General features: G+C 41.1%; 2 protein-coding genes across 2 annotated transcripts in view; both read left to right on the forward strand.

Annotated features, from left to right (window-relative positions):
• The window catches only part of LOC309383787 (zinc finger protein 287-like), a 96,186-nt gene that overhangs the window by 44,680 nt on the left and 26,459 nt on the right, over positions 1 to 25,047 (forward strand). The window lies entirely within an intron of this gene.
• Positions 7,616 to 19,230, forward strand: LOC309383890 (uncharacterized protein). Its single transcript, XM_081936895.1, has 4 exons — positions 7,616 to 7,726; positions 7,857 to 7,924; positions 16,042 to 16,171; positions 16,665 to 19,230. Exons 3-4 carry the CDS (start codon positions 16,138 to 16,140, stop codon positions 18,065 to 18,067), a joined length of 1,437 nt encoding a protein of 478 aa, XP_081793021.1. The 5' UTR covers positions 7,616 to 7,726; positions 7,857 to 7,924; positions 16,042 to 16,137; the 3' UTR covers positions 18,068 to 19,230.

Here is a 25,047-nt window from a genome sequence, read left to right on the forward strand (position 1 = left end):
CTGGAACAAAATTAAAGCAAAACACTACATGAAAATACTGATATAGCTCTCCACTATGGAAGCTATGATACATCCCAATACACTAGATCTATCAAAAATGATTAGATACAGTGAAATTTTAGATAACCAGGGGAATTTGAAAACAAATCAAGAACTAAAAGAAAATAATATAAATATAGATTGGTGGCCATATCTGCAATTACAATCAAGATACAAAAAAGATGTAAAAGAATATGGAATATATATAGAATTGCAACAAATAGATAAAATCTTAATTGGCCCGGAAAACAAATTCATAATGAAAATGTATAAATATTTGCTAGAAGTAACATTAGAAGAAGAAAAAGTTAAAGGCTGTATGATAGCATGGGCCAAAAATTTTGGTTATAATTTAGATCTAGCGGATAGGGAAAGAATTTGGAACATAAACTATAAATTAACATGATCAGCAACATTGAAAGAAAATATATACAAAATGTTTTATTGTTGGCACCTATCACCAACAGGATTGGCTAAAATATACCCAAATTTGAAACCAACCTGCTGGAAATGTAAAAAAGAACAAGGGAGCTTCTATCATATGTGGTGGTCTTGCCCGGAATCACAAAAATATTGGAAAAAAATTTGGAAATGGGTGCAAGAAATCACGAGAGAACAAATAAAATATAAACCCGAAACCTTCTTGCTGGGAATAATCAAAGGGAAATACACACAAAAAAAAATCAAATATTTACTAACACATCTTCTAACTACAGCTAGAATTTCTTTTGCTCAATACTGGAAACAAACTACTACCACCACCACCACCCCGGACAAATTAATGATAAAAAAACACTGGACTGCACAGAGATGGACAAATTAACTCTAAAATTAAAAGATAAAGAGGAATCGGAATATTATGAAATCTGGAATAATTGGCATGAATGGTTAGAAAATAAGAAAAATAATTAAGCCAAAAACAATATATATAAATATGTATAGAACTGTGTATAAAAGTATGTAAATATAGAAGCGGAATATTATAAACATGTATAGATAAGATGATATAACAAGGTACAAATGTTAACATAATGACAGTAATATAAGGTGAAAAGAGAAAAACATGTATAGATAAGACGATATGACAATGTACAAAATGTTGACATAACGACTGTAACATATGCTAAAAAGAGAAAAACAATAAAAATTACTAGGCAAAAATAATAAATAATAATAAAATAATAATAATCAGTCAACTTACATCCCATCAAAGGTTCCCTACAGGTGAATAACTATACAAATGCATGGAGTGTGGAAAGGACTTTAGAGCAAATTGTGATCTTACATGGCATCAAAGGATCCACATGGGAGAAGCCATATAAATGCATAGAGTGTGTAAAGGACTTCAGAGCAAGCAGTAATCTTACATCCCATCAAAGGATGCATACAGGGGAGAAGCTATATAAATGCATGGAGTGTGGAAAGGGCTTCAGCACACCCCATAGTCTTATTTCCCATAACATGATTCATAGACTGGGAAACCCCAAAACAAAGATACATTTGGATAAGAATGTATGATAATTATTGATTTAATGGGTTCTATGTATGGATTTCAAATTTACAGACTGAACTCTGAAAAGGGTTTTTTCTGCCGTTCAGCATCCTGACAGCCGTCGAGAGATGAATTTAGTAATGAAAAAAGAAACAAAGGGCATGAGTCATTATAATTATGATTTATACATTTTTGAATTTATCTATATATACAATATATAGGAATGTCAAACTGGCAGCTCACAAGCTGGTTGTGTTATGTGAAAGACACGCCCACCCCAGCTCCGCAAATAGGGAAACTGTTGCAATATGTCACATGATGGCCACGTGACACATGGAGTTTGAAAACCGTGGTATATACATTCATTTTATTTTATTTTTAGAAATGTGCTTTCTGTTTCCCAACTGTCATTATTCTCCCAGTTAGTCACAGCTCTCAGAGGGATACGAAGACCTTTAACAGATGCTGCTTCCCTAAGCCAAAAAGGAAAATATATTTTTAAAAAAATCAAATTGCAATAGAACTGGGATCCTCCACAATAGTTAAATTTGCATCCCGAGTGTAGAACTGAGACCTGAGTCAGCCGGAATCTATGCAGAAACATTGAACATGATTCAGTCAAAGGCCTCATGATATGAGGGAATTCTCACATGCAGGTCAATGTAGAGCGTGTGGGAAGAGCTGAAAGGATGAGCAATTCCTCTCACACAAAAGGAGCCAGAAGTGCCCCAAGTGCTTGTGCAATTTTCTTTTCAAGCATTATGGCCATGTTTTGCTCTTTTGTAGTGGTGAGGGCTAAGGAGTCCAAATTTGATTTAAATAAAATCAGTTAAATATCAATTGGGTGGTTTTGTTCTAGTCATGTATTATACTTACATATTAAACTCTTTAGTTGATTTAAAAATGTTTAACACAAGATTTGTGGAAGGATTTTGAGGGAGCATATTTCAGGATTTGAGAGGCTCATGTTGGTTTGAAGCTTTTTATTCAATTGTCCGTAATAGTTCTGGGTCAAGCTGGACAATAAAGAGACTGAAAAGAGCAGAGAGGTTAATTCAGTTTCTTTTTTTCCCCTTTTTTCTTTTTATCGACATTCTTTCACTAGAGAAAACTCTTCAAACTGTTGGAATCCTCAGGTTTTGTGGTTGGAGGAGAATTTGTACTTTCTGTTTATTCATGATCTTTGGATTGATGGGTCCCAATATCATTGCTGAAACTGGTCCGGGTTCTTTCTTCCCTCTAAATGGCATTTTTGGGTTTTGAGGTAAGGCAGAGGGAATAAGGCCTGCCACAAGCCAGAACTTTATTTCAGGAGCTGCTAATGTGTGGCCATCTTGTCTCCTCCCCCCAGTCTCATATTTTGTCAGAGTGCGCACAGCTTTACTATATAAGACAACTCAGGAGCAATAACAGCAAACATGTTGATGGGCTGGCTGCTAAAGTAAGGTCATGGAACACACACTTGAAAGTAAATCAGGAAGACTGTAATTGGTGTGTATGTATGTCTGTCTGGCAAGAATAAAGAATGCTTATCAAAAGGAAATATGCATGTGTAAAGCTGTAGCAATTATGGGCAGTTAGTTGATAAAAGTAACAAGAATTAATCAACTTGTAGACCTTAGCTAAAAGTTAGGAATAGAGATGGCCAGCAGCAAATGAAATGTCTCTTAGATAACCACTGGAGCATTCATTAGCCAAGGCTTAGGAATGGGACACCTATAGACCAATAGAACAAATTGTAGAATTATTGCTAAAATGTTTATTAGAGGATATTTCTTATTATTTCACCTTGTCCCGCCTTCTCCTTTAGCGAAAATGTATAAAGCTTTCTTAATCCTTGGTTCTTGGTTCTTGGCCTTTTGACTAGGAACGCTTTTTCTTGGAGTACTCCAATAAAAAGCAATCAGAAAACCTGCACCTCGTGTCTGGCGTCCATCATTGGCTTCGGCACCAGCCTCAGACCCAAATTGGGGACAACATTTGTAAGAAATAGTGGTCTTATCTGCAAAAGAATAGATACTAATACATACACCTACTATAGGCAGGAGTCAAACGATCAGTAAATTTCAATTTTGTTGACCTGTTTGTGTTCAGGGCATGTTGTGTGAACTTGTATGGCTGAATGTAGGAAGAAAGAGAAATGGAGCATCCTAAACAAGAGTCAGTTGACTGGCATTTCATTTGATGTGGACTGAATTTTCTTCATTTGTTAAATGCCAAATACACTGAATATTCTAGGTGGAAGTCATCCATTTACCATTTCAGAAAATACTTCAATGGGAATGAGTGTGGTTGAGGTCTTAAGGGCTTGTTCTCCTATTGCCCTGGCTAGATAAATATTGCTATACTTGAAAAAGCATTGAAAAGGACATTCACTGACCAGATTTGTATCTCCCTTTCCCACAAGAAATCAGATGATGTACATATTATCGGTAGTCCTGGATTGAGCCCAACATTTTTGTTGCTAAGTCTCCCTAACAAGGAAGCGTAGAAAGAAGTTGACTCATCCATATGGTAGAGCTGAAGTAGTGGGAAAAATTCAAACTCACGCAAGAGAAGGAAATTTATTAGATTTGTATTCCCTCTTTCTTTCGGAAAGTCAAGCTGGGGTACATTGTACAGTCATCTTTCCTTTTTCCTTCTTGTTTCGGTTGATTTATTCCTTTCTTCCTCAGCAACAGATTTAAATGAGATTCTTGTTAGGAAAATGTTTCCCCCTAATGCCAGTACTTTAAATACAATTCTCTTTACTGAAGTATAACATTGCCAAAATCTTCCCAATCAAGGACCCCCCCCCAGCCCCCCCCCCCCCATGGGAAATGCACCATTTCTCCGCTCTTTGCGTGAGCACCTTCCGTGCACAGAAAATCCACCAGGGGGGGCACTTCAACTTTGAGCCCCGGTTACAAGTTGGGAAGGCAGTGACGTCATTCAGTTTTTGCCTTTCTAGGATACTAGAGACTCTCTCTCTTTAACCACATGTGCTGCGCAGGAGTTTAGAAAGGGAGAAAGAAAACCTTAAATTTCCAGAGGTAGAAAAGGTAAGTGTGTGTTTGTGTGTGTGTATGTTTCCCTCCCGCCTAACCGCCCCTTTCCATGATTGTAACAGGCATGGGGAAAAAGCAGAGGCCATGCATGCTGCCCTCGGGAATAAATCCAGATCCTCAGAAATGAAAGGGGGGGGGGGGACCTGGAGAGAGTCCTTCCCACCCCCTTTCCTGGTGAAAGCTCCTGTGTAGGGGGAGAGCTTGCATGGCAAATCTCAAGCAGGAAATAAGAAATATATTTGCAAGGAAGAGAGGCAGAAGATGATGCCTACATTCTCACTGTGTGCTGGATGACACTAAACTAGGTTTGGACTCCCTTTCTAATTTGTCTTAGGAGAGTAGTAAACCAGCATCCTAAATCAGGGTCAATTGATTTCATTTGATGTGAACTGAAGTTTCATGCTTTGATCTACACTTTTAAAAAGCAAGTCTCTCCTTGTGAGTAAAAAGAAATTGAAATGATCCAAAATGCCAAATACACTCAATCTTCTTGATGGAAGTCATCACTTTACCAGCTGAGTAAATACTTCTCAATATGTGGGGATGAGTGTTGATGAATGGTCCAGTCCACAACTTTCTGGCTGTTTGAATATATTCTCTTTTCTGTAAGAGAATCAGAAAATGGAGGTCATTTGTTCATCTTCTTTAGAGACAACGTTATTTCTTTGGCTAAGAGGACTTTAGGTATTCCCAAGACTAGCTGAACATTGCTAAGAATATGTGGGAAGCCCACCCCTCAACCCCTCCTCCCCTGGAGAATGAACAATTTGGGGAAATATTAAAAAGAAGCGGAATATTATATTTCTCCTAAGGGAGAGATGGAGAAACATGCTCTTAAGGGAGGCAGAAGGCAGCCTCAGTCTCCCTGCCCCAAGGGGAAACTGAGGGGGGCAGCTTTTAGAAATGCAGATTTGGTAATCCATTCAGAAAGACTGGATCAGGCAGAAACTTCAGATACGCAACAAAATTCAGCCAAAGGTTGACAAAGTTGGGCTTTGCCTTGATACTGTAGGAAGTTAAAGCCCACTCCTCTCCTAGAAAAATGAAATATTCTAGGAAATATTGAAAAGGCAGAATATTATATTTTCCTGGATGTGAAAAGGGGAGAAACAAGTTTTAAACACAAAGTAAATTCCTGCAGCTTCCTGCCCACCCACCCTCTTTTGTCAATGGGCCATTAAGAAGCCCAAGCCAGTGTATTTTCATAAAAAAGACCCCTTCCCTTCAGCTCCAGGTGATGGAATCAAGGCATTAGCCCTTTACCCAACTCACCACATGGCATCTGAGAACTCAACCAAACCTGGACTCAGCCTAGAGAGTTGCCCCTGCATGCCCCCATGGGAGTCTGACACCCGATCAGAATACATTTCTTACACAGGAACAAGAAACAAAGAGATGGGGCCGAACAGAGTATTAAAAGCCCAGCAAGCCCCTCCTCTCGCTCTTCTTCTTCTTCTTCACCTGGAAGCATGTGATCCCCTTTTCTGTTCAGGACTCAAGCCATGTGGTCCTGTCCACCATTAAACCATCTTTCCAAGCAGCCTCCATGTCTCCAGTGTCTTTTTCCCCACTTGAGCCGAACCCAGGACATTTCTTCCAACAATATTGTATATGAATGGCATAACACAGGTTGTGGTTTCGTGTTTTTAGAGCAGTGCTCTCAATCTTGACAAGGTCCTCTCTTTGCCCTGGGTTTTCATAACGTTTCATAACGTATAGCCATTTGGAGATTTTGCAGAAGTCCCCAAAGGAAGGGAGAAAATGTACAGGATGGTAAGAATCCAGTTCACAAAGATGGGAGACTTTTTATATAGGTTCTCCAGCTTAGAAATGCCCACCATGCATGGTCATATGACAGCAACACAAGTGCCTTCTGTAATGCTCCAGTCCTGCTCAGATCTTAAAAAGAAAAATTCAATGTATGTGAATGGAAAGAGAATCTGTTCCCAGAACTTGTACTCGTGGACGTTAGAAAAAATTGTGTTTTTTCAGACAAACACCTAAGATTTGCATTTCCCCTTTTACCTATAGAGTGCCACCCATGAGCCCTACATGACCCCATAGGAATCCAGAAGGTATAAAATCCACCCACTCTGAACTCCATTTTGTCAGCCGTCCCAGAATGACATGTGGTTGGTGGTTCTGCTTTCTTTCCAATCAGCCTCCAGCCTCCATTTTATTTCCAGCACCTTCCTCCTGTATTAGAACTGAACCAGATGGATATTTCTCTCAAGAAATGAAAAAAGCATTTGGAGATACAAAACTTTCCTTGCACTAATTCTGAATTGTGTTACAGGGCAGAGAGAGAATGGCTGGCCTTCCTTTAGCAAGTGAGGGAAGTGGAAAAGGCCCTTCCGGTGCTCAGTCTGGAATCTGTGGGGAGATCTGGGCAAGAACTGGGCAGAAGATGCTGGAAGAAGGAACCATCGTTTCACAAGTTCAGGCCTGGAACTTCAGGAGCGTCCAATATCAGGAGGATGAGGGTCCCCGAGGACTTTGCAGCCGACTCCACTTCTTTTGTAGTCGATGGTTGAGACCAGAAAAGCACACAAAAGCGCAGATGCTGGACCTGGTTGTTCTGGAGCAGTTCCTGGCCCTTCTGCCCCTGCAGATGGAGAGCTGGGTGCGGGAGTGTGGAGCAGAGACCAGCTCCCAGGCGGTGGCCCTGGTGGAAGGCTTCCTCCTGAGCCAGGCGGAGGAGGAGAAGAAGGAGCAGGTTGAGTTGCAGGTGAAATATACATCTTACCCCGGTATTTCTTTCCTTTGTCACAAGTCCAGCAGAGTTGGTAAAAAATTTCTTTTTTACATTTACATTTCAAACACGTATTTGAAATTCCTTTATATATGTTTGGTAGTTTATCAGTGTTAAGTAGAAGGATACATCGTTTTATGAAAGATTTATTTCCTGGCATTCACACTATGTGGAGATGCTTCACTAATCTTTGTATAGTTCCCTTATCCATTCTAGAAGAAAGATTTTGCACAGCAATTTCTTTCTTACTTCCCAGCCTAATTATTTTCTCCTGTTTCAAGTCCTTCGCAGTGGAGATCAGAGATCCTGAGAGAAAGAGGCATCTGTCAAATCTCCCTCAAGAACTGTCTTTCAGGGGGATCCCTCAGGGAGATCCAAATCAGGAGACCTCAGGAGGTAATATAAGGTTTTCCCACTCCTTTGATGAATCCTAACTTTCTCATCTTGTCTGTGTCGTCTTCTCTATAGCATAACTCCTCCCATCTTACTAATCATTATGCTTTTTGAAATTCTGTCTCCCTCACAGGGAAGAATAGGAGGAAGTGGACTCTTTGTTTTGGGGAAACAGAAACTAGGATTGAACCTCCAGCTCAGGTATGAGAAGAACATTCACTGACTAGATTTCTATTTTCCATTTCCATCAGGAAATCAGAGGATGTAGAGGGAGTACAGTCATAAGTGTGAAAAATGGCCATGTCACTTTTTTCGCTGCTGTGTAATTTCGAACAGTCACTAAAAACTGAAAACTGTTATTAGTCGAGAACTACATGTAGTGTCTTCTGCCATTTTGCCCTCTGCTTTTGGTTGGAGATTCTTTTTAGGAATTTTTTTTTAAGACTAGTATTTTAAAAAGAAAACTCTTTCGCTAATTGCCGTGTTTACCCAAAAATAAGAGCCACTCTAACATTCTCTTAGGCCCCGAAATAAGCACTCAGGCTAAATTTTTGGGGCGTCTTAGGTATTTTTTTTCACGTACAGGGGGAGGTGACTTTTCGGCACACCTGAGCCTCCACCTTCCTTGCTTGCTGGCCTTGCTGCTGCCTGGACACTTTTGGCTGCTGGTTGGCAAGCAGCTGCCTGTGCTGCTTCTGGCCTCCTGGCAGCAGTGCTTTCGGCCCTCCTGCTGGGCTGCTCCTGCCTGCTGCGGGGTGAGTTGTTCCAGATCCATGCTGTAGGTGGAGCTGAACTGCCCACCCGCCTCCTACTGCCAGCAGAAGAGCTAGCACCCACCTGGGCCAAAAAGGGCCAGACTCCTCATAGCCCAGTGCCTGCAGTAGATCTGCAGGAAGGCACTCAGGAGCCCAAAGGTGGTAGTGAGTAGTGAATAAGGCAGTGTAGCTGCACCAGTGGCTGCTGGCATAGGCGCTCTGGCAGGCCAGCAGTGGTAGGGCACTTTGGAGGTCGTACATTCCGCCTGACCCGCCCTGCGCCAGGCAGGAACAACCCAGCAGGGTGGCCGAGAGCAGCGCTTCCAGGACGGCCAAAAGCTCCTGTGAGGCCAGCAGCAGAATGGACAGTCGCTCGTGCCAGTTGCTGCAAGGGAGTGGCATGTGTGTCAAAAGGGGAAAGCAGGACTCGGCTTTCAGCAGCTGCCTGAAATGTGCTTGCAGCAACTGCTGGGCATGAAGGGGGTGGTTCCATGCCTCTGCCTGCTGCCAGTGCTGCCCCTGCATGTTTTGGAAGGGAAATAAATAAATAAATCCTGCAAATCCTGCGCGGGCAAGTCCTTCTATCCCGAGGGGAGCATTGTTCCCTCTAAGCTGCGCGCCTGCGCGGCCGCGCAGATAACAAGGAAACACCGCGCACAAGTTTTAAACTGCGCGCAGTTTTTTAATATCTTAAAATGTGAGTGAAAATATCCCCCCTCCCTTCCTTCTCTCTGTCTGCACCGAACTCTCTCTTCCATGATTGGTGAAATCAAGGAAGATTCTGCCCGGAGACCGATGACGTTGCAGAATGGAGAATTCCCATTGGTCCTGTGGGGCTTCATTGGTTCCTGGGAAAACGTGATTTGCTGGTTGTAGCCTGCTTTTCTCTGCATATCCGGGGTTTCTAAGGTATTGCATCGTCTGAAGCCCTGTTCTGGACTGGGCAATCTTTCTGCGATCCCTTCGCTTTGGGGAGACAGGGAACCAGCGTGGAATTGGACTGTCTGAGCCAAAGGGGTCCACGGGATCTTGAGACTGGACTTTTGTGCAGTACCATTCCACTCTTTCTTTTCCCTTTCTGTCCTTCTATCTTCCTTTGCTTTTCATTTTTTCCCTTTCATTTCTCTTTTCCTTTCCTTTTTCCTTTCCTTCTTTTCCATTTCCTTTCCTTTTTCCTTTCCTTCTTTTCCATTTTCTTCCTTTCTCCTTTCCTTTCCTTTTTCCTTTCCTTCTTTTCCATTTCCTTTCCTTTCTCCTTTCCTTTCTCTTTTCCTTTCCTTTCCTTTTTCCTTTCCGTCTTTGCCATTTCCTTTCCTTTCTCTTTTACTTTCCTTTCTTCTTTCCCATTTCCTTTCCTTCCCTTTTCCTTCTTTGCCATTTCCTTTCCTTTCTCTTTTCCTTTTGTTTCTCTTTTCTCTTTTCCCTTTTTTCTTTTCCCTTCCCTTTCCCTCCCTTCTTCATCCTTTCCTTTCTACTTTCCCATTTCCTTTCCTTCTTTTCCATTTCCTTTCCTTTGTCTTTTCCATTCCTTTCCCTTTCCTTATTTCCTTTTCCCTTTTTTCTTTTCCCTTCCCTTTCCCTCCCTTCTTCATCCTTTCCTTTCTTCTTTCCCATTTCCTTTCCTTTCCTTTTTCCTTTCCTTCTTTTCCATTTCCTTTCCTTTTTCCTTTCCTTTTCTTCTTTCCCATTTCCTTTCCTTTCCCTCCCCCTCCCTTCCCTTCCCTTCCTTCCTTCCTTCCTTCCTTCCTTCCTTCCTTCCTTCCTTCCTTCCTTCCTTCCTTCCTGGGAATCTGAGGGAGAGGGAGGGGACCCTTTTCCTCCTTGCCCCCCTCCCCAACATCTGCTCTGATGGCAATTATGGCTAAAAAAAAATCAGGTGCTCAGGGATGAAAATGTGCCGCTCAAACACTATATTTTTCCGCACACACTGAAAAAAAATTAGAGGGAACATTGGAGGGGAGGGTGGCGCTTCTCTGCGTTTCCTCGTCTTCCGCAGTGCAAGGGGCAGCACGCAAGTCCAGTTTTGGTTTTCGATGTGCTGTCCACTCACAGCAACTGGGACGGCTGCAGGGGGTACCGGCAGCAGGAAGAGGCTCCTCTGCTTCAGTCCAGCGTAGCCCTCCATCCAGTAGCTCAGGATGAGGAGCTCACCCATCTCTCCATCAGCCTCTCATGGTGTGCATATCAAAACAAAGTGCCGCGAGTCCAGTCGTCCTTTCTGTTTGTTCCCCCATCCTTTTCCTCTCTCGCCCTCTCTCGCCCTCTCTCTCTTTCTCCCTGGGAACTGTGTGGGGAGAGGGAAAGGCCATCAAGGGGAGGCTGGCGAGACTCTCTCGCGGAAAGGATGAAGTATCCCTGTTGCCAGAGCCCAGATTTTTAAGGCAGAAAAGTGAAAAGGGGTCTGTGTGTATATGTGAATTTCAAAGGCCCTGGGGAAAAAGAGCCAAGCTCTTCTGTTTGCTGTCTTAAGCGGGTGCTGAGGCCAACTCTGTGGGAAGCAATTTGCTTCTCCACACAAAACCTCATGGGCTTTGCGGAACCACAGGGGAAGGGGAACCTCCAAGTGGACAACAACAGCTGCACCTTCTGCCTTATTTTGGGGGGTAGGGCTTATATTATGAGCAGCATGAAAAATCATGCTAGGTCTTTTTTTAAATTATGTTTATTATAAACAGTTATGCACATTGACAAATACATACACAACACTTACAAGTAACATTGGAGCTTCCCGTTCCTTTTTACAGCAGATGCTTATTGTTGAATTTTTACAAACATTTTTCCCCCTCTCAATCCATCTCTATACATTTTCCCACTTCCCATCCTATTATTTCTTATTGTTTTGTTTATCAGTCTATGTTTGGCTATATGTATAAGACAGTCTTTATTGCTTTTCTACGAATAAATACCTTTTTCTACTTCTGTAAATCCTACTTTTCCTACCTTCTTATCACTAATTTCTACTTCTTCTACAATACAAACTATGTTTTTAGATATATTGCCTGCCCAACACTAGGAGTATACACCCAACAGTATCATTTTTCCAAAATTAGATAGTATTCTGTTTCCTTCTTTCCTTGAATTTCCTTGGTCAATTTATCCATCTCTGCACATTGTAAGATCTTTCTATATATTATCTCATCCTAATTTGGTGTTGTGTTGTTCTTCCATTTCTGTGCATATGGTATTCTAGCCGCTGTGATGATATGTAGAATTAGCTATAGAGTCTCATGCTAGGTCTTATTATTGGGGTAGGTTGTATTTTCTGGGAATCACGGTATTCATGCTTTTCAAGAAAAAATGTTTTACAGAATTCTTCATGATGCCCTTCTTTTATGTAATTCTTGGAGTTGGATTTGTGCAAGGATCCTCAAAAATCTTTAAATATTCAAACTGGTAAATTACCATTTTTGAAAAGAATGTTTGCCATCATTTATAAGAAAAGGATGTGATTAATTTCTAAGATTAAATCCTAGGACAGTGGTCATATAGAAATGTCCCCAGACAAAAATTGTTCTGAAAGAAAACATAAATTTCACTTTCAAAGTAAATATTAATCCCTGATTTGTGCCTGGACTTGGAGGCCAAACAATCCAGTTTTGCAAAGGCTAAGAAATGTTTTCCTCAGAAAATGTTCTCCATTTTCTTATTAACATGCCAGCTAATGGCTCACAATACCAGCAGCTTCCTTGCAATCTGAGGAGGGGCAGAGTCTCTGGAGGTAGATGGCAAACCACACATATCCCTGGTTGAGCTCTCCCAGCACTTTCATGAAGGTGTTGGGGATGAACAAGATTGCTCCTTCTTAGGACAACATAAGTTATATGCTATATAGAGGTTATACCAGTATATAGGGAAGAAAAAGGGAAGGGCCAACGTGTAGCAGATTTAATGTGTGGCTAAAGGAGTGATGTAAAAGGAAAGGGTTTGGCTTTATTGGTCATGATGCCTGCAGCTGGTTCAATGAAAAACTGTACAAAAGAAATAGTTTGTACCCATCCAAGAAAGGGACTGAGTTACTTGGCATTAAATTCACAGATTTTCGGGATAAACATTTAAACTAAACAGGGACAGAGAATTGATTGATACAGAACATTTCTGTCCCCAGCAATCTAAAACTCATAGGATTATCAGTGCATGTTACATAGATGTTTGTGCGGGTAAGATTATCAGTCCTGCCGTCAAGCAAAACCAAGCATTTAATAGTGAGTGCCATACCATGTGCACGAATCATACAAGTGGCAAGAAAATAGGGGCAGTCAGGCATAACACAGGTTGTGTAGACAGTAATCAGAGAGTCAATCAAAATGGACTCAAATGTCTATGCACCAATGCACAGAGTATGAGGAATAAACAGGGTGAATTAGAAATTCAAGTAAATGAGGGCAGATATGATATTGTTACCATTACAGAAACTTGGTGGGATGAAACCTACAATTGGAACATACAGCTGGAAGGATTTAAATTATTTAAAAGAAATAGACCAAATAAAAGAGGAGGTGGAGTTGCACTATATACAAGAAATAACTACATCTCTACAGAAATTGAGCAAAACAATGTTGAGAACTATCTTGAATGCATTTGGGTCAACATTAAAGGGGAGGGGGGAATGACATTGTCATAGGTCTATACTACAAGCTACCCAACCAATCAGAGGAAGTAGATGAACTTTTTGCTAGTCGGCTAACTAAGGCATGTAGGAAGCATTCCACAATAGCAATGGTGGATTTTAACTACCCTGAAATCAACTGGAAAACAAACTCTGCACCAAGTGGAAGATCCAACAGGTTCCTAACAAACCTAGCAGGCAACTTTGTTTCCCAAAAGGTAGAGAAGAGAACAAGGGGATCAGCCATATTGGACTTAATTCTCAATAACAGAGAGGAAATGATAGAAGGTGTTGAAGCTACAGGAACCTTGGAGGCAAGCGATCAGGCAATACTGGAATTCAACATTATGCAAAACAAGTAGTAGAACAAAGTCAAACTAGAGTATTGGACTTTAAGAGAGCTAATTTCAATAAACAGAGAGAGAGCTTGGGAAGGATTCCATAGATGAGAATCCTCAAGGGGAAAGCAATTCAAGAAGCTTGGGAAATTTTGAAAAAAACGAAATTATAAAACCCAGTCTAGCACAATACCAATGAAGAAGAAAAATAATAGCTCCCAAAAGAAACCAGCATGGCTGCATAAAGAACTATCTGACAAATTGAAAGACAAAAAGGATAAATATAAAAAGTGGAAAGAGGGGGACATAACTAAGGCAGAATATCTGCAAATAGCCCAAGCTGTAAAGATGAAGGGAGGAAAGCTAAGGCTCACAATGAAGAAAGACTTGCCACAAAGTAAAAAATAACAAAAAAGCTTCTTCCAACATGTTAAAAACAAGAAAAAAATTAAGGAAACAGTTGGTCCATTGTTGGGAGAAAGTGGCAAGAAGGTGACAAGCAACAGGGAGAAAGCAGAACTATTTAACTCATTTTTACACAAAGGGAAAAAACAATCCAACCTACCAAAAACAGCACCACAAAAATCAGATTAGGAACACAAGTTGAAATAGGGAAGAAAATGGTGAGCACCTGTCTACCCTAGACGAGTTCAAATCACCAGGACCGGACGGATTACACCCCAGGGTTCTGAAGGAATTGGCAGACAAGACCTCAGAACCACTGAACTATATTTTTCAGAGATCCTGGAGCACCGGGGAACTGCCAGAGGACTGGAAAAGGGCTGATATGGTTCCCATCTTCAAAAAAGGGAAAAAAATAGATCCAAGAAACTATAGACCTATCAGCCTCACCTCAATACAAGGGAAGATTCTGGAAAAGATAATCAAGCAATGAATTAGCAAACATCTAGAAGTAAATAAAGTAATAGCCAAAAGCCAACATGGGTTTGTCAAAAACAGATCATGCCAGACTAATCTTATTGCATTCTTCACAAAGTGACCAAATTAGTGGACCAGAGGAATGTTGTCGATATAATTTACTTGGACTTCAGCAAGCCATTTGATAAAGTAGATCATAACCTACTACTAGATAAAGTACAAAAATGTGGGTTAAACAGCATCACCACCAGATGGATTCGTAACTGGCTGACCAACCGCACTCAACGTGTAGTCCTCAATGGAACTGCATCTACATGGAGGGAAGTATGCAGTGGAGTACCCCAAGGCTCTGTTTTGGGCCCAGTACTCTTCAACATCTTCATCAATGATTTGGATATGGGAATAAATGGGGAACTCATCAAATTTGCAGATGACACCAATATGGCAGGAATAGCCAACACTCCAAGATAGGCTTAAGATACAGAAGGATCTTTACAAACTTGAACATTGGGCACTATCTAACAAAATGAAATTCAATGGTAAAAAAGGTATGGTTCTACATTTAGGCAAGAAAAACAAAAGGCACAGGTACAGTATAGGTGGTACCTTGCTCAATAGTAGTAACTGTGAGAAGGTTCTTGGAATCCTAGTGGACAACCATTTAAATATGAGCCAGCAGTGTGCAGCAGCTTCCAAAAAAGCCAACACAGTTCTAGGCTGCATAAACAGAGGGATAGAATCAAGATCACGTCAAGTGTTCATACCACTTTATAATGGTAAAGGCCACACTTGGAATACTGCATTCAGTTTTGGTCGCCACAATGTAGAAAAGATGTGGACACTCTAGAAAGAGTGCAGAGAAGAGCAGCAAAGATGATTAGGGGGCTGGAGGCTAAAACATACGAGAAACGGTTGCAGGAACTGGGTATGTCTAGTTTAATGAAAAGAAGGACTAGGGGAGACGTGATAGTAGTGTTCCAATATCTCAGGGGTTGCCACAAAGAAGAGGGAGTCAAACTCTTCTCCAGGGCACCTGAGGGTAGAACAAGAAGCAATGGGTGGAAACTGATCAAAAGAGAGAAGCTACTTTGAACTGAGGAGAAATTTCCTGACAGTTACAACAATTAACCAGTGGAACAGCTTGTCTCCATATGTTGTGAATGCCCCAACACGCAGTCATTAAGAAGATGTTGGGTAGCCATTTGTTTGAAATGGTGTAGGGGTTTCCTGCCTAGGCAGGGGGTTAGAGTGGAAGACAACCAAGGTCCCTTCCAACTCTGCTCTTGTATTGTATTGTAACTCATTTCATAAAACACTACAAAAATCCCTTCGCCTACAGACACACTTCTGAAGGGTTAGTATCACTGATTGGTGGGTTTTGATTCTCTCAAGACCCTGAAGATCTTTTGATAGTCGGTAGATATATTGATCGAGAAGGAAGAGTATTTTGATGATGGCTGACTGGGTGTTTGTTACATCAATTGATCAAGAAGACAAAAAAGACTTATTTAACCTGAATGGCAGTTAAAGTCCTACAGAATCATTCAAGTTGATAAAACCTGCCTAAAGTCTTTCTTTAGTCAAATGCTTCTTATTCTTTCTATTTTCTCATCTAAACCATGGATCTTTACTAAGCATAGCCACTTAACTTAGTGCATAGCTTTGCTTTGGAAATTTCTAAACAATAGGAAAGATCCTGCAGTTCTTCCTTGACCTGTTCTGTATTTTTTCCCCTTTCAGGAGGGTCTTCTGCCCTTTGAGGAGGTGGCTGTTTATTTCTCTGAGGAGGAGTGGTCTCAGCTGGATCCTCACCAAAAAGCTCTGCATTGGGAAGTCATGCTGGAGAATTATAAGAATGTGTCCTCTCTTGGTAAGGGTTTCCTATTCTCCCTCAGAGAGTTCAGGAAGACATTTTGTAGTTAGATGCCATTAACTAGGTCTTATGAAAACATTTCTAACTTGATCTCTTCACTTCAGAGGCAGAAGGGAAAGTTCTGTTTTTCTATTGCTCTTAGGAAGGAAATAGGCCTATGTCATATTGCTTAGATGTATCCTATCCAATTTGTTTTTGTATTTAGTGACAAAGTAATTCCGTAGTTTGAGGTAATGCCAAACCTCATCACACGATTTCAACTATTTTGGCCCAGATGCTTCCATATCATTCAAGTATTATGTCAATGTTTTTTAAAAGGTTTTATGCCTCATCAATAGAGATCATTTCTATACAATGCCATTATTAGGATACAAATATGCAGTATATATTAGAATTTGGCACAATACCTGAAGGCAATCAATATGACTTCTGAAAGAGTGATGTTTTCCCCCAAACTTTCTCTCACTTTCATTTCTCTTTCCCTTTCAAGGTGATAATGAGAATGACAACAAAGACTTTGGAGAACCAATCAAAGTATTTAGAGAAGGAGATGTAATGGAGAAACTTCCAATTCAAACAGAATTGCAAAGGCAGGAGAGAAACCTATCAAATAACTGGAATAACGAAAACTCAACTTCTTCTATTGTTGCTCAGATGCAGGACTTTATTGATCAACAAGAAAAACTAAAGAAGAAATATATTGAGAAAGGTGTACGAATCTTCAGAGAGACATTAGATGTGAATGGACCCTGTCTATCACAAGCCAAAGGACGAGCCAATATATGGAAAGAAAAGAAAAAAAATTACTGTTGCACATTCACACGTTCTCAAGAAAATTGGTCTCTTGAGTCACAGAAAAGTTTTCACATGGGAGAGAAGTCAAATAAAAGCAATGAACATGGAAACAAGACTATTAATAAAAGGATATCCACAATGGAGAAGCAATATAAATGCATGGAGTGTGGAAAGGGCCTTAGCCAAAAGAGTCAACTTATTATCCATCAAAGGATCCACACAGGGGAGAAGCCATATAAATGCATGGAATGTGAAAAGGGCTTCAGAACAAGCTGTAAACTTACATCCCATCAAAGGATCCACACAGGGGAGAAGCCATATAAATGCATGGAGTGTGGAAAAGGCTTCAGAAGAAGCAGTCACCTTACATGCCATCAAAGGATCCACACAGGGGAGAAGCCATATAAATGCATGGAGTGTGGAAAGAACTTTGGAACAAACAGTAGACTTACATCCCATCAAAGGATCCACACAGGTGAGAAGCCATATACATGCATGGAGTGTGGAAAGAGCTTCAGAACAAGCAGTGAACTTACATCCCATCAAAGGATCCACACAGGGGAGAAGCCATATAAATGCATGGAGTGTGGAAAGGGCCTTAGCCAAAAGAGTCACCTTATTACCCATCAAAGGATCCACACAGGGGAGAAGCCATATAAATGCATGGAGTGTGGAAAGGGCTTCAGAACAAGCAGTGAACTTACATCCCATCAAAGGATCCACACAGGGGAGAAGCCATATACATGCATGGAGTGTGGAAAGAGCTTCAGAACAAGCAGTGAACTTACATCCCATCAAAGGATCCACACAGGGGAGAAGCCATATAAATGCATGGAGTGTGGAAAGAACTTTGGAACAAGCAGTAGACTTACATCCCATCAAAGGATCCACACAGGGGAGAAGCCATATAAATGCATGGAGTGTGGAAAGGACTTCAAAAGTAGCAGTCATCTTACCTGCCATCAAAGGATCCACACAGGGGAGAAGCCATATAAATGCATGGAGTGTGGAAAGGGCTTCAGAACAAGCAGTAATCTTACATCCCATCAAAGGATCCACACAGGGGAGAAGCCATATACTGTATTCTTCGGAGTATAAGATGCACCAGATTTTCACCGTCTTTTTTAGGGGGGGAAAGGTGCTTCTTATACTCCGAAAAATACGGTAAATGCATGGAGTGTGAAAAGGGCTTCAGCACACTCCATAGTCTTATTTCCCATAACATGATTCATAGACTGGGAAACCCCAAAACAAAGATACATTTGGATGAGAATCTATGCTAATTATTGATTTAATGGGTTCTATGAATGGATTTCAAATTTACAGACTGAACTCTGAAAAGGGTTTTTAGTAATGTAAAAAGAAACAATGTGCATGAGTCATAATTATAATTTATACATTTTTGCATGTGTCTATATATACAGTATATAGAAATGTCAAACTGGCGGATCTCGGGCTGGTTGTGTTACATGGAGGACACGCCCACCCCAGCTCTGGGAATAGGGAAACTGTTGCAATATGCCACATGATGGCCACGTGACACATGGATTTTATAATCAGCTCTCAGAGGGATACGAAGACCTTTAACAGATGTTGCTTCCCTAAGCCCAAAAGGAAAATATAAAAAAAAAAAAAATCAAATTGCAATAGAACTGGGATCCTCCACAATAGTTAAATTTGCATCCCTAGTGTAGAACTGAGACCTGGGTCAGCCGGTATCTATGCAAAAACATTGAACATGACTCAGTCAAAGGCCTGATGATATGAGGGAATTCTCACATGCAGATCAATGTAGAGCGTGTGGGAAGAGCTGAAAGGATGAACAATTCCTCTCACACAAAAGGAGCCAGAAGTGCCCCAAGTGCTTGTGCAATTTCCTTTTCAAGCATTATGGCCATGTTTTGCTCTTTTGTAGTGGTAAGGGCTAAGAAGTCCAAATTCGATTTAAATAAAATCAAATCTGAATTGTGTGGTTTTGTTCTAATTATGTATTATACTCGTGTATTAAACTCTTTAGTTGCTTTAAAAATGTATTAACACAAGATTTTTGGAAGGATTTGAGGGAGCATATTTCAGGATTTGAGAGGCTCATGTTGGTTTGAAGCTCAGTTGTCAGTAATAGTTCTGGGTCAAACTGGACAATAAAGAGACTGAAAAGAGCAGAGAGGTTAATTCAATTCTTTTTTTTACCCCTTTTTTCTTTCCATCTACATTCTTTCTTGCAATTGTAGCTAAATCTCTTTTTTCCCCTCACCTCCATATCCAGAGGAAACTCTTCAAACCATCGGAAAATCTTCTGATCTTGTGCTTGGAAGGTTTTTCTCTGTTTATTCACGATCTGTGGATTGATGAATCCCAGTATCATTGCTCAGGCTGGTCCAGGTTCTTTCTTGCCTCTCAAAGGCATTTGTGGGTCATAGAGATAATCCAGAAGGGTTAAGACCTGTCACAAGCCATAACAATCACCTAGAATAAGAAGAAAACAATTCTGCGTAGCATGGATGAATGAAGGAGATGCAAGGGAAGACAAGATAGAAAGTGGATAAGCGAAAAAAGGAGATTCCAAGATAGTCCAAGGGAGGACTGTAATTTAATTATATAATAACCAAGGAAATTTAATAGTTGAAAGTTGCACTTATATTGAGAAGTTTATTCCGGTTTCAACCAAGGTTTAAAAACTTTTCTGCCCCTTCTTGTTCTTCCCCAGTTTTCTTTTGTCCTGCTGTGTAGTTTTATGTCTCCCAGGTTTGTTTCACCTCCCTCCCTGAACACAGAGGAGTCACTTCTGATTATTTTCCTCTTCACCTTTATGCAGCCTAAGTTCTGAAAAACCCTAAATTCTGAATCATGCACACATCCCTCTCAAAGATGAAAGTTTCCTAGAATCATAAGGTCTGTTTTCTGTCCTCATTACACTTTACTCTGTGTACAGTATTCCTTGAGGTACGAACCTAATGGAGCTTGCCCTGAAAAAATGTGTCAAATGAATCAGATTCAATTTTACAAACTCTTAAAATCAAATTCATTAATTGACTCAAATGGCTTGTTAAATGAATGAAGATCTGACTTACTGCCACCGATCAGCTGATTCCAGTGCAGCTGAGGGAGGAACTAAATTGCGTCCCATCAGCCTCACAGAGCTCTCCATTTGCAGTTTTTTTTAAAAAAACCCACTTGCTGCTCATCAGTTCAAGCGTCTTCAGACAGCTGCCCAGATGGGATATGAAGGTAATTTACAGAACTCTCAGACTGCAGTTACTTAAAAAAAAAAAACCTCCTGCCACTACAGTAATTAGCTTAAGAGTCTCCAGCCAGGCTCCCAGAGGGAGATGGGGGAGGAATTTACAGAACTCTTAGTTTGCAACTGTAAGAGAGATGGGAGGGACCCAGGGGTGAAATTCAGCAGGTTCTGACAGGTTCTGGGGAACCGGTAACGGAAATTTTGAGTAGTTCAGAAAACCAGTGTTGAAAGAAATGTCCTTCTAAGTTCAGCTCCAAGTGGGGAAAAAGACACTGGAGACATGGAGGTTGCTTGGAAAGATGGTTTAATGGTGGACAAGACCACATGGCTGGAATCCTGAACAGAAAAGGCCCCACCTATTCCTGTGTAAGAAATGTATTCTGGTTGGTTGTCAGACCCCCATATGGGCCATGCAGGGGAAACTCTCTAGGCTGTGTTTTGAATCCAGGTTTGGTTGAGTTCTCAGATGCCATGTGGTGAATTTCTGTGAAAAGCTGATACTACCTTTGTTATGTAAAGTAGACTAGCTCAGGCTTTAATGGGTCATTGACAAAGGGGGTGGGGGCAGGAAGCTGCAGGGAGTTACTTTGTCTTTAAAACATGTTTCTTCCTTTACACATCCAGGGAAATGTAATATTCTGCCTTTTCAATATTTCCTAGGATATTTCATTTTTCTAGGAGAGGGGTGGGTTTTAACTTCCTACACCAGCAAATGCCATCTCTCGCTGGCTCCAGAGTGAGGTGAGAATGGGCATTTTGCAGTATCCTTCTGCCATGCCCACCAAGCCACGCCCACAGAACCGGTAGTAAAAAAAATGAATTTCACCACTGGGTGGACCTTGAGGTTCTGTAGTCTAACCCACTGCTCTCAGGCCAGACTCTCCATACAGTCCTTGTGTGAAGAAAAGCCAGGCTTCATAGAAAAGGATAATTTTTTTTTGAAAACCAGCAGTTTAGAGAAGAGATACAGCACACCACATTGTAGAATGCTTTGTGTAGGTGCTGGCTAGCATTTCTACAAGCAGTTTCAAAGCAAATGCAAACAAACTTTATCTTTGCAAAGAACTTTGCAAAGAAACTCAATACTGTAGTTTGCAAACTACAAACTGCTTAAAGTGCTTAAAGAGAAGCAGAGCAGTTCCCAAAGTGCTTACAAAAAAGCTGTACAGAACTATAGAGTAACACAAGAGAATATTTTAAAATACTTACAGAAGCAATGCTAGCGCTCTCATTCTCAAGCCCAGGAGCAGCAGATCCTCCACGCAGCACCAGAAAAAGAAAAACAAACTTGCCACTTCACTGGCTGCAAAAACCACCGGATCTTGTTTGTCCATGAAGAGTGAGGTGGGTTTAAACTCCATGTGCAACTTTGGTCACTTAAATATCCCTCTATTCCAGGGGTGTCAAACTTTATTTCATTGAGGGCCACATCAGAGATGTATTCGACCTCGGGGTGCCAGAATGGGCGTGGCCATCTCGATGTCACTTGTGTAGGGCACCTGTGGTGGCCTGAACACTCTGCAAAAATTGGCTCCTGAGCTCTGTTTTTGGCTGTGACGACCTCCTGCAACTCTCTGCCAGTGAAAATGGAGCTTGGGACAATCACAGATGGCCCTCTCAAGCTCCATCTTTGACTGTGACTGCCTCTTGCAACCCTCTGCCCACGAAAACAGCTTGTAAGGATTATGTGCCTCCTGAACATATGGCCCTCCCGAGCTCCATTTTCACTGGAAAAGGCACCGTGGGTCGGTCCTTTGCTATTTGCAGGGTAGATCCATGGGCCAGATCTAAGCACCCCACTGTCCAGTTCTGGTGTCCAGGCCTTGATTTTGACACCTCTGCTCTATGCTTTTGGTGTCAATATTCAAAGAAACATGCAGTTCTTTGGCTGCCACCCAAAAGTTGGTGCTTCTGTCTGAACGAATGTTTTTAAAGGGCCTCAAATAGCAATAAAACATCTGAGGGCCTTTATGAAGCTAGAAGTGTCCATAGTCAATAACTTCAATGTGGACAGCTCTAATGGTCATACAGGTGAATAGGGCTGCCCACCTCTCACTGTTTGCTTGACACTCTCTAGTGTGATGTGTGGTCACAGACCAGGGGCCAAAAACATCAAGGCCAACGTTGGTGAAAGGAGGATTTGTGCTGAGTCTGCCGGCTGGAAGATCAACCACATTTTGTCTTTGTAACCTACCATGGAGCTTGTGACAAGTAATACACCTGAAGATTCCTACTCATACATCTTTTAGCTCCAAGTAGCCACCTACTCCGAAAAGACAATTTTGATCAAGAAATGGGTCAAGTTTCCTCAGGGAGGAAACCACACCCATGCCGGCTGCAGAGACCCCAGGCCGGGCGTCCCGCCGCAGCCGCTGATCACACCCATGCCAGCAGCCACCGACGCTCTCCATTCTCCTTTCACCGCCAACCGCCCCATTTCATTCACAACGTTCTGGCTACAAGGCAGGACATCGCAGCTCAAGGGTATCCCCGAGGTCTCAGGAAGTTCTCATAGCTAGGCCTGGCACAACGATGGGATAGGGTACCCTCTGCAAGCCCCAAGAAGGACAATCATCTCCCCGAAGCTCTCCTCAAATGCAACAGGACACCATCTTGGGCACGCGCAGTAGATTATATATATATATATATATATATATATATATATATATATATATATATATATATATATATATATATATATATATATATATATATATATATATATATATATATATATATATATATATATATATATATATATATATATATATATATATATATATATATATATATGCACACACACACTATACGTACTATAGGCAGGAGTCCAATGATCAGTAAATTTCAATTTGGTTGGTCTGTGTGTTCAGGGCATCTTGTGCGAACTTGCATGGTTGAGTGTAGGAAGAAAGAGAAATGAAGCATCCTAAACAAGGGTCAGTTGACTGGCATTTCATTTGATGTGGACTGAATTTTCATCCTTTGTTAAATGCCAAATACATTGAATATTCTAGGTGGAGACAGATGGTTCTCACTCTAAAAAAAAGGGAAGAGACACATGTTTATTCCTCATCCAGGTTCAGTTTTTTGAGTTTTAGGAGTGGGAGAACTCCTGCCCTCACCTGATCCTATGTTTCCCTCCTGCCTAACCACACTTTTCCATGATTGTAACAGGCATGGGAGGAAAGCAGACACGCCTCCTGCCCTTGGGAATAAATCGAGATCCTCAGAAATAACAAACGTAGGACAGGATTAGAACCATTAGCAAGGGCACACACAAAAGGCAATTGAACAATAGTACAAAGAAAACAAAAGGACTTCAAAGAGGAAAACGATATAAAAATGTACACTTCCTGTGTATCGCTGTCAGCTCACCAAGGAACGCTGGTCCATGTCACTGAGGGTCTTGCCTTCCTGAAAAAAAATAAAGAAATGTTGCTTTCAATGCAGATTGCTTCGATCCTAAATTATTTCACCACGCCAGTGATGTTCTCCTAGCTGGGAAGACCAAACCCACAGAGGAAACTTTCTTTCCATATAAGAAAATTTAGGCAAGAAAAAAAAAAACCAAATGTACTAGTATGGAAGATATTGTATCTGGTTTAACAGCAGTAACTGTGAGAGGAATCTAGAGTCTTAAGGGGACAATCACTTAAATATGAGCCAGCAGTGTGCTGCAACTACCAAAAAAGCTAATGCAGTCCTAGGATGCATCAACAGAGGGACAGTATCAAGATCATGAGAAGGGTTAGTTCCACTATATACTGCACTGGTAATACTACAGGTGAAACTCGAAAAATTCTCAATGAAATAAAGTTTGACACCCCTGGAATAGAGGGATATCTAAGTGACCAAAGTTGCACATGGAGTTTATACCCACCTCACTCTTCATGGCTGAACAAGATCCAGTGGTTTTTGCAGCCAGTGAAGCACTAAGTTTGTTTTTGTTTTACTGGTGCTGTGTGGAGGATCTGCTGCTCCTGTAAAATAGGATGTAAAGTGAGATTTGGACATAAAGAGTGAACATATTGATGTCGTGATGACACAACATGCGGTCTCAACATTCCGAGACCGCGGTTGACACTTTTCCAGCTGGACCGAAACCGTCCTGTAGAGATGGTGATCAGGAAGACAAAGCCTTGCTTGTCTCAGGGACATCGCAAAGTTCCTGATTGACCCAAGGGAAGCTCTTCAAGCCGGCGTTAAACAGGCAGCCCCAGGCTGATGAAGTCGGGACGGCTCCAGAAGGAAGGAAGTGAAAAGAGAAAATGAGTCCATCTGGTGAGATATTTTTTTCTATTTTGGGAAAGACTGCCCAAAGAAACATTTTTTTAAAAAAAAGCCGTTAGAGCCTCAAGCAAGAATTAAGCTGCGAAATTAATTAACACTGGATTGCATTGGGAAGCTTTTTTTTCTTTGTAACCATATTTTGTGGATTGAAGTGCCCGTAACGTTTTTCATTACCTCTCTTAAAGTGAACAGATCAATTTTTTTTCTTCTGCTCTTTGTTATTTTATTTTTTGATTTCTGGACTAAAACTTTCCTTTTTATTTTTAACAATTCTTCCTATTACTTGTTATTAAATTTTATTACTTTATTCCCAATAAGCCTGAGATAGTGAAAGTGAAAATAGCAACACGGCCACTTGGAAGTCGGAAGCTGGAGTTTTTGAAACAATGTATCTTTTATTTCTCTTTCTTTGTTTCCACTGACTTTGTAGCTGAAGGGTTTGCAACTTGTTTATACAAACTGATAAAGAGCCAAGGGCACGAATTGTTTCTGCAGGTGCCTGTGAGAACTATTTTGGCAGGGGAGAGAAAGGGGGAAAAAACAAAAC

The sequence above is a fragment of the Natrix helvetica genome (assembly GCF_964273705.1).
Source record: "Natrix helvetica genome assembly, chromosome: 1".
NCBI lineage: Eukaryota > Metazoa > Chordata > Lepidosauria > Squamata > Natricidae > Natrix > Natrix helvetica.

What these genes read in the sequence shown, in the direction of transcription:
- LOC309383890 (XM_081936895.1), top strand. Translation starts at nt 16,138, where the DNA reads ATGCTGGAGAATTATAAGAATGTGTCCTCTCTTG. An exon ending in TAAGAATGTGTCCTCTCTTG is followed by an intron (nt 16,172 to 16,664) that starts GTAAGGGTTTCC and finishes TTCCCTTTCAAG; the next exon opens with GTGATAATGAGAATGACAAC.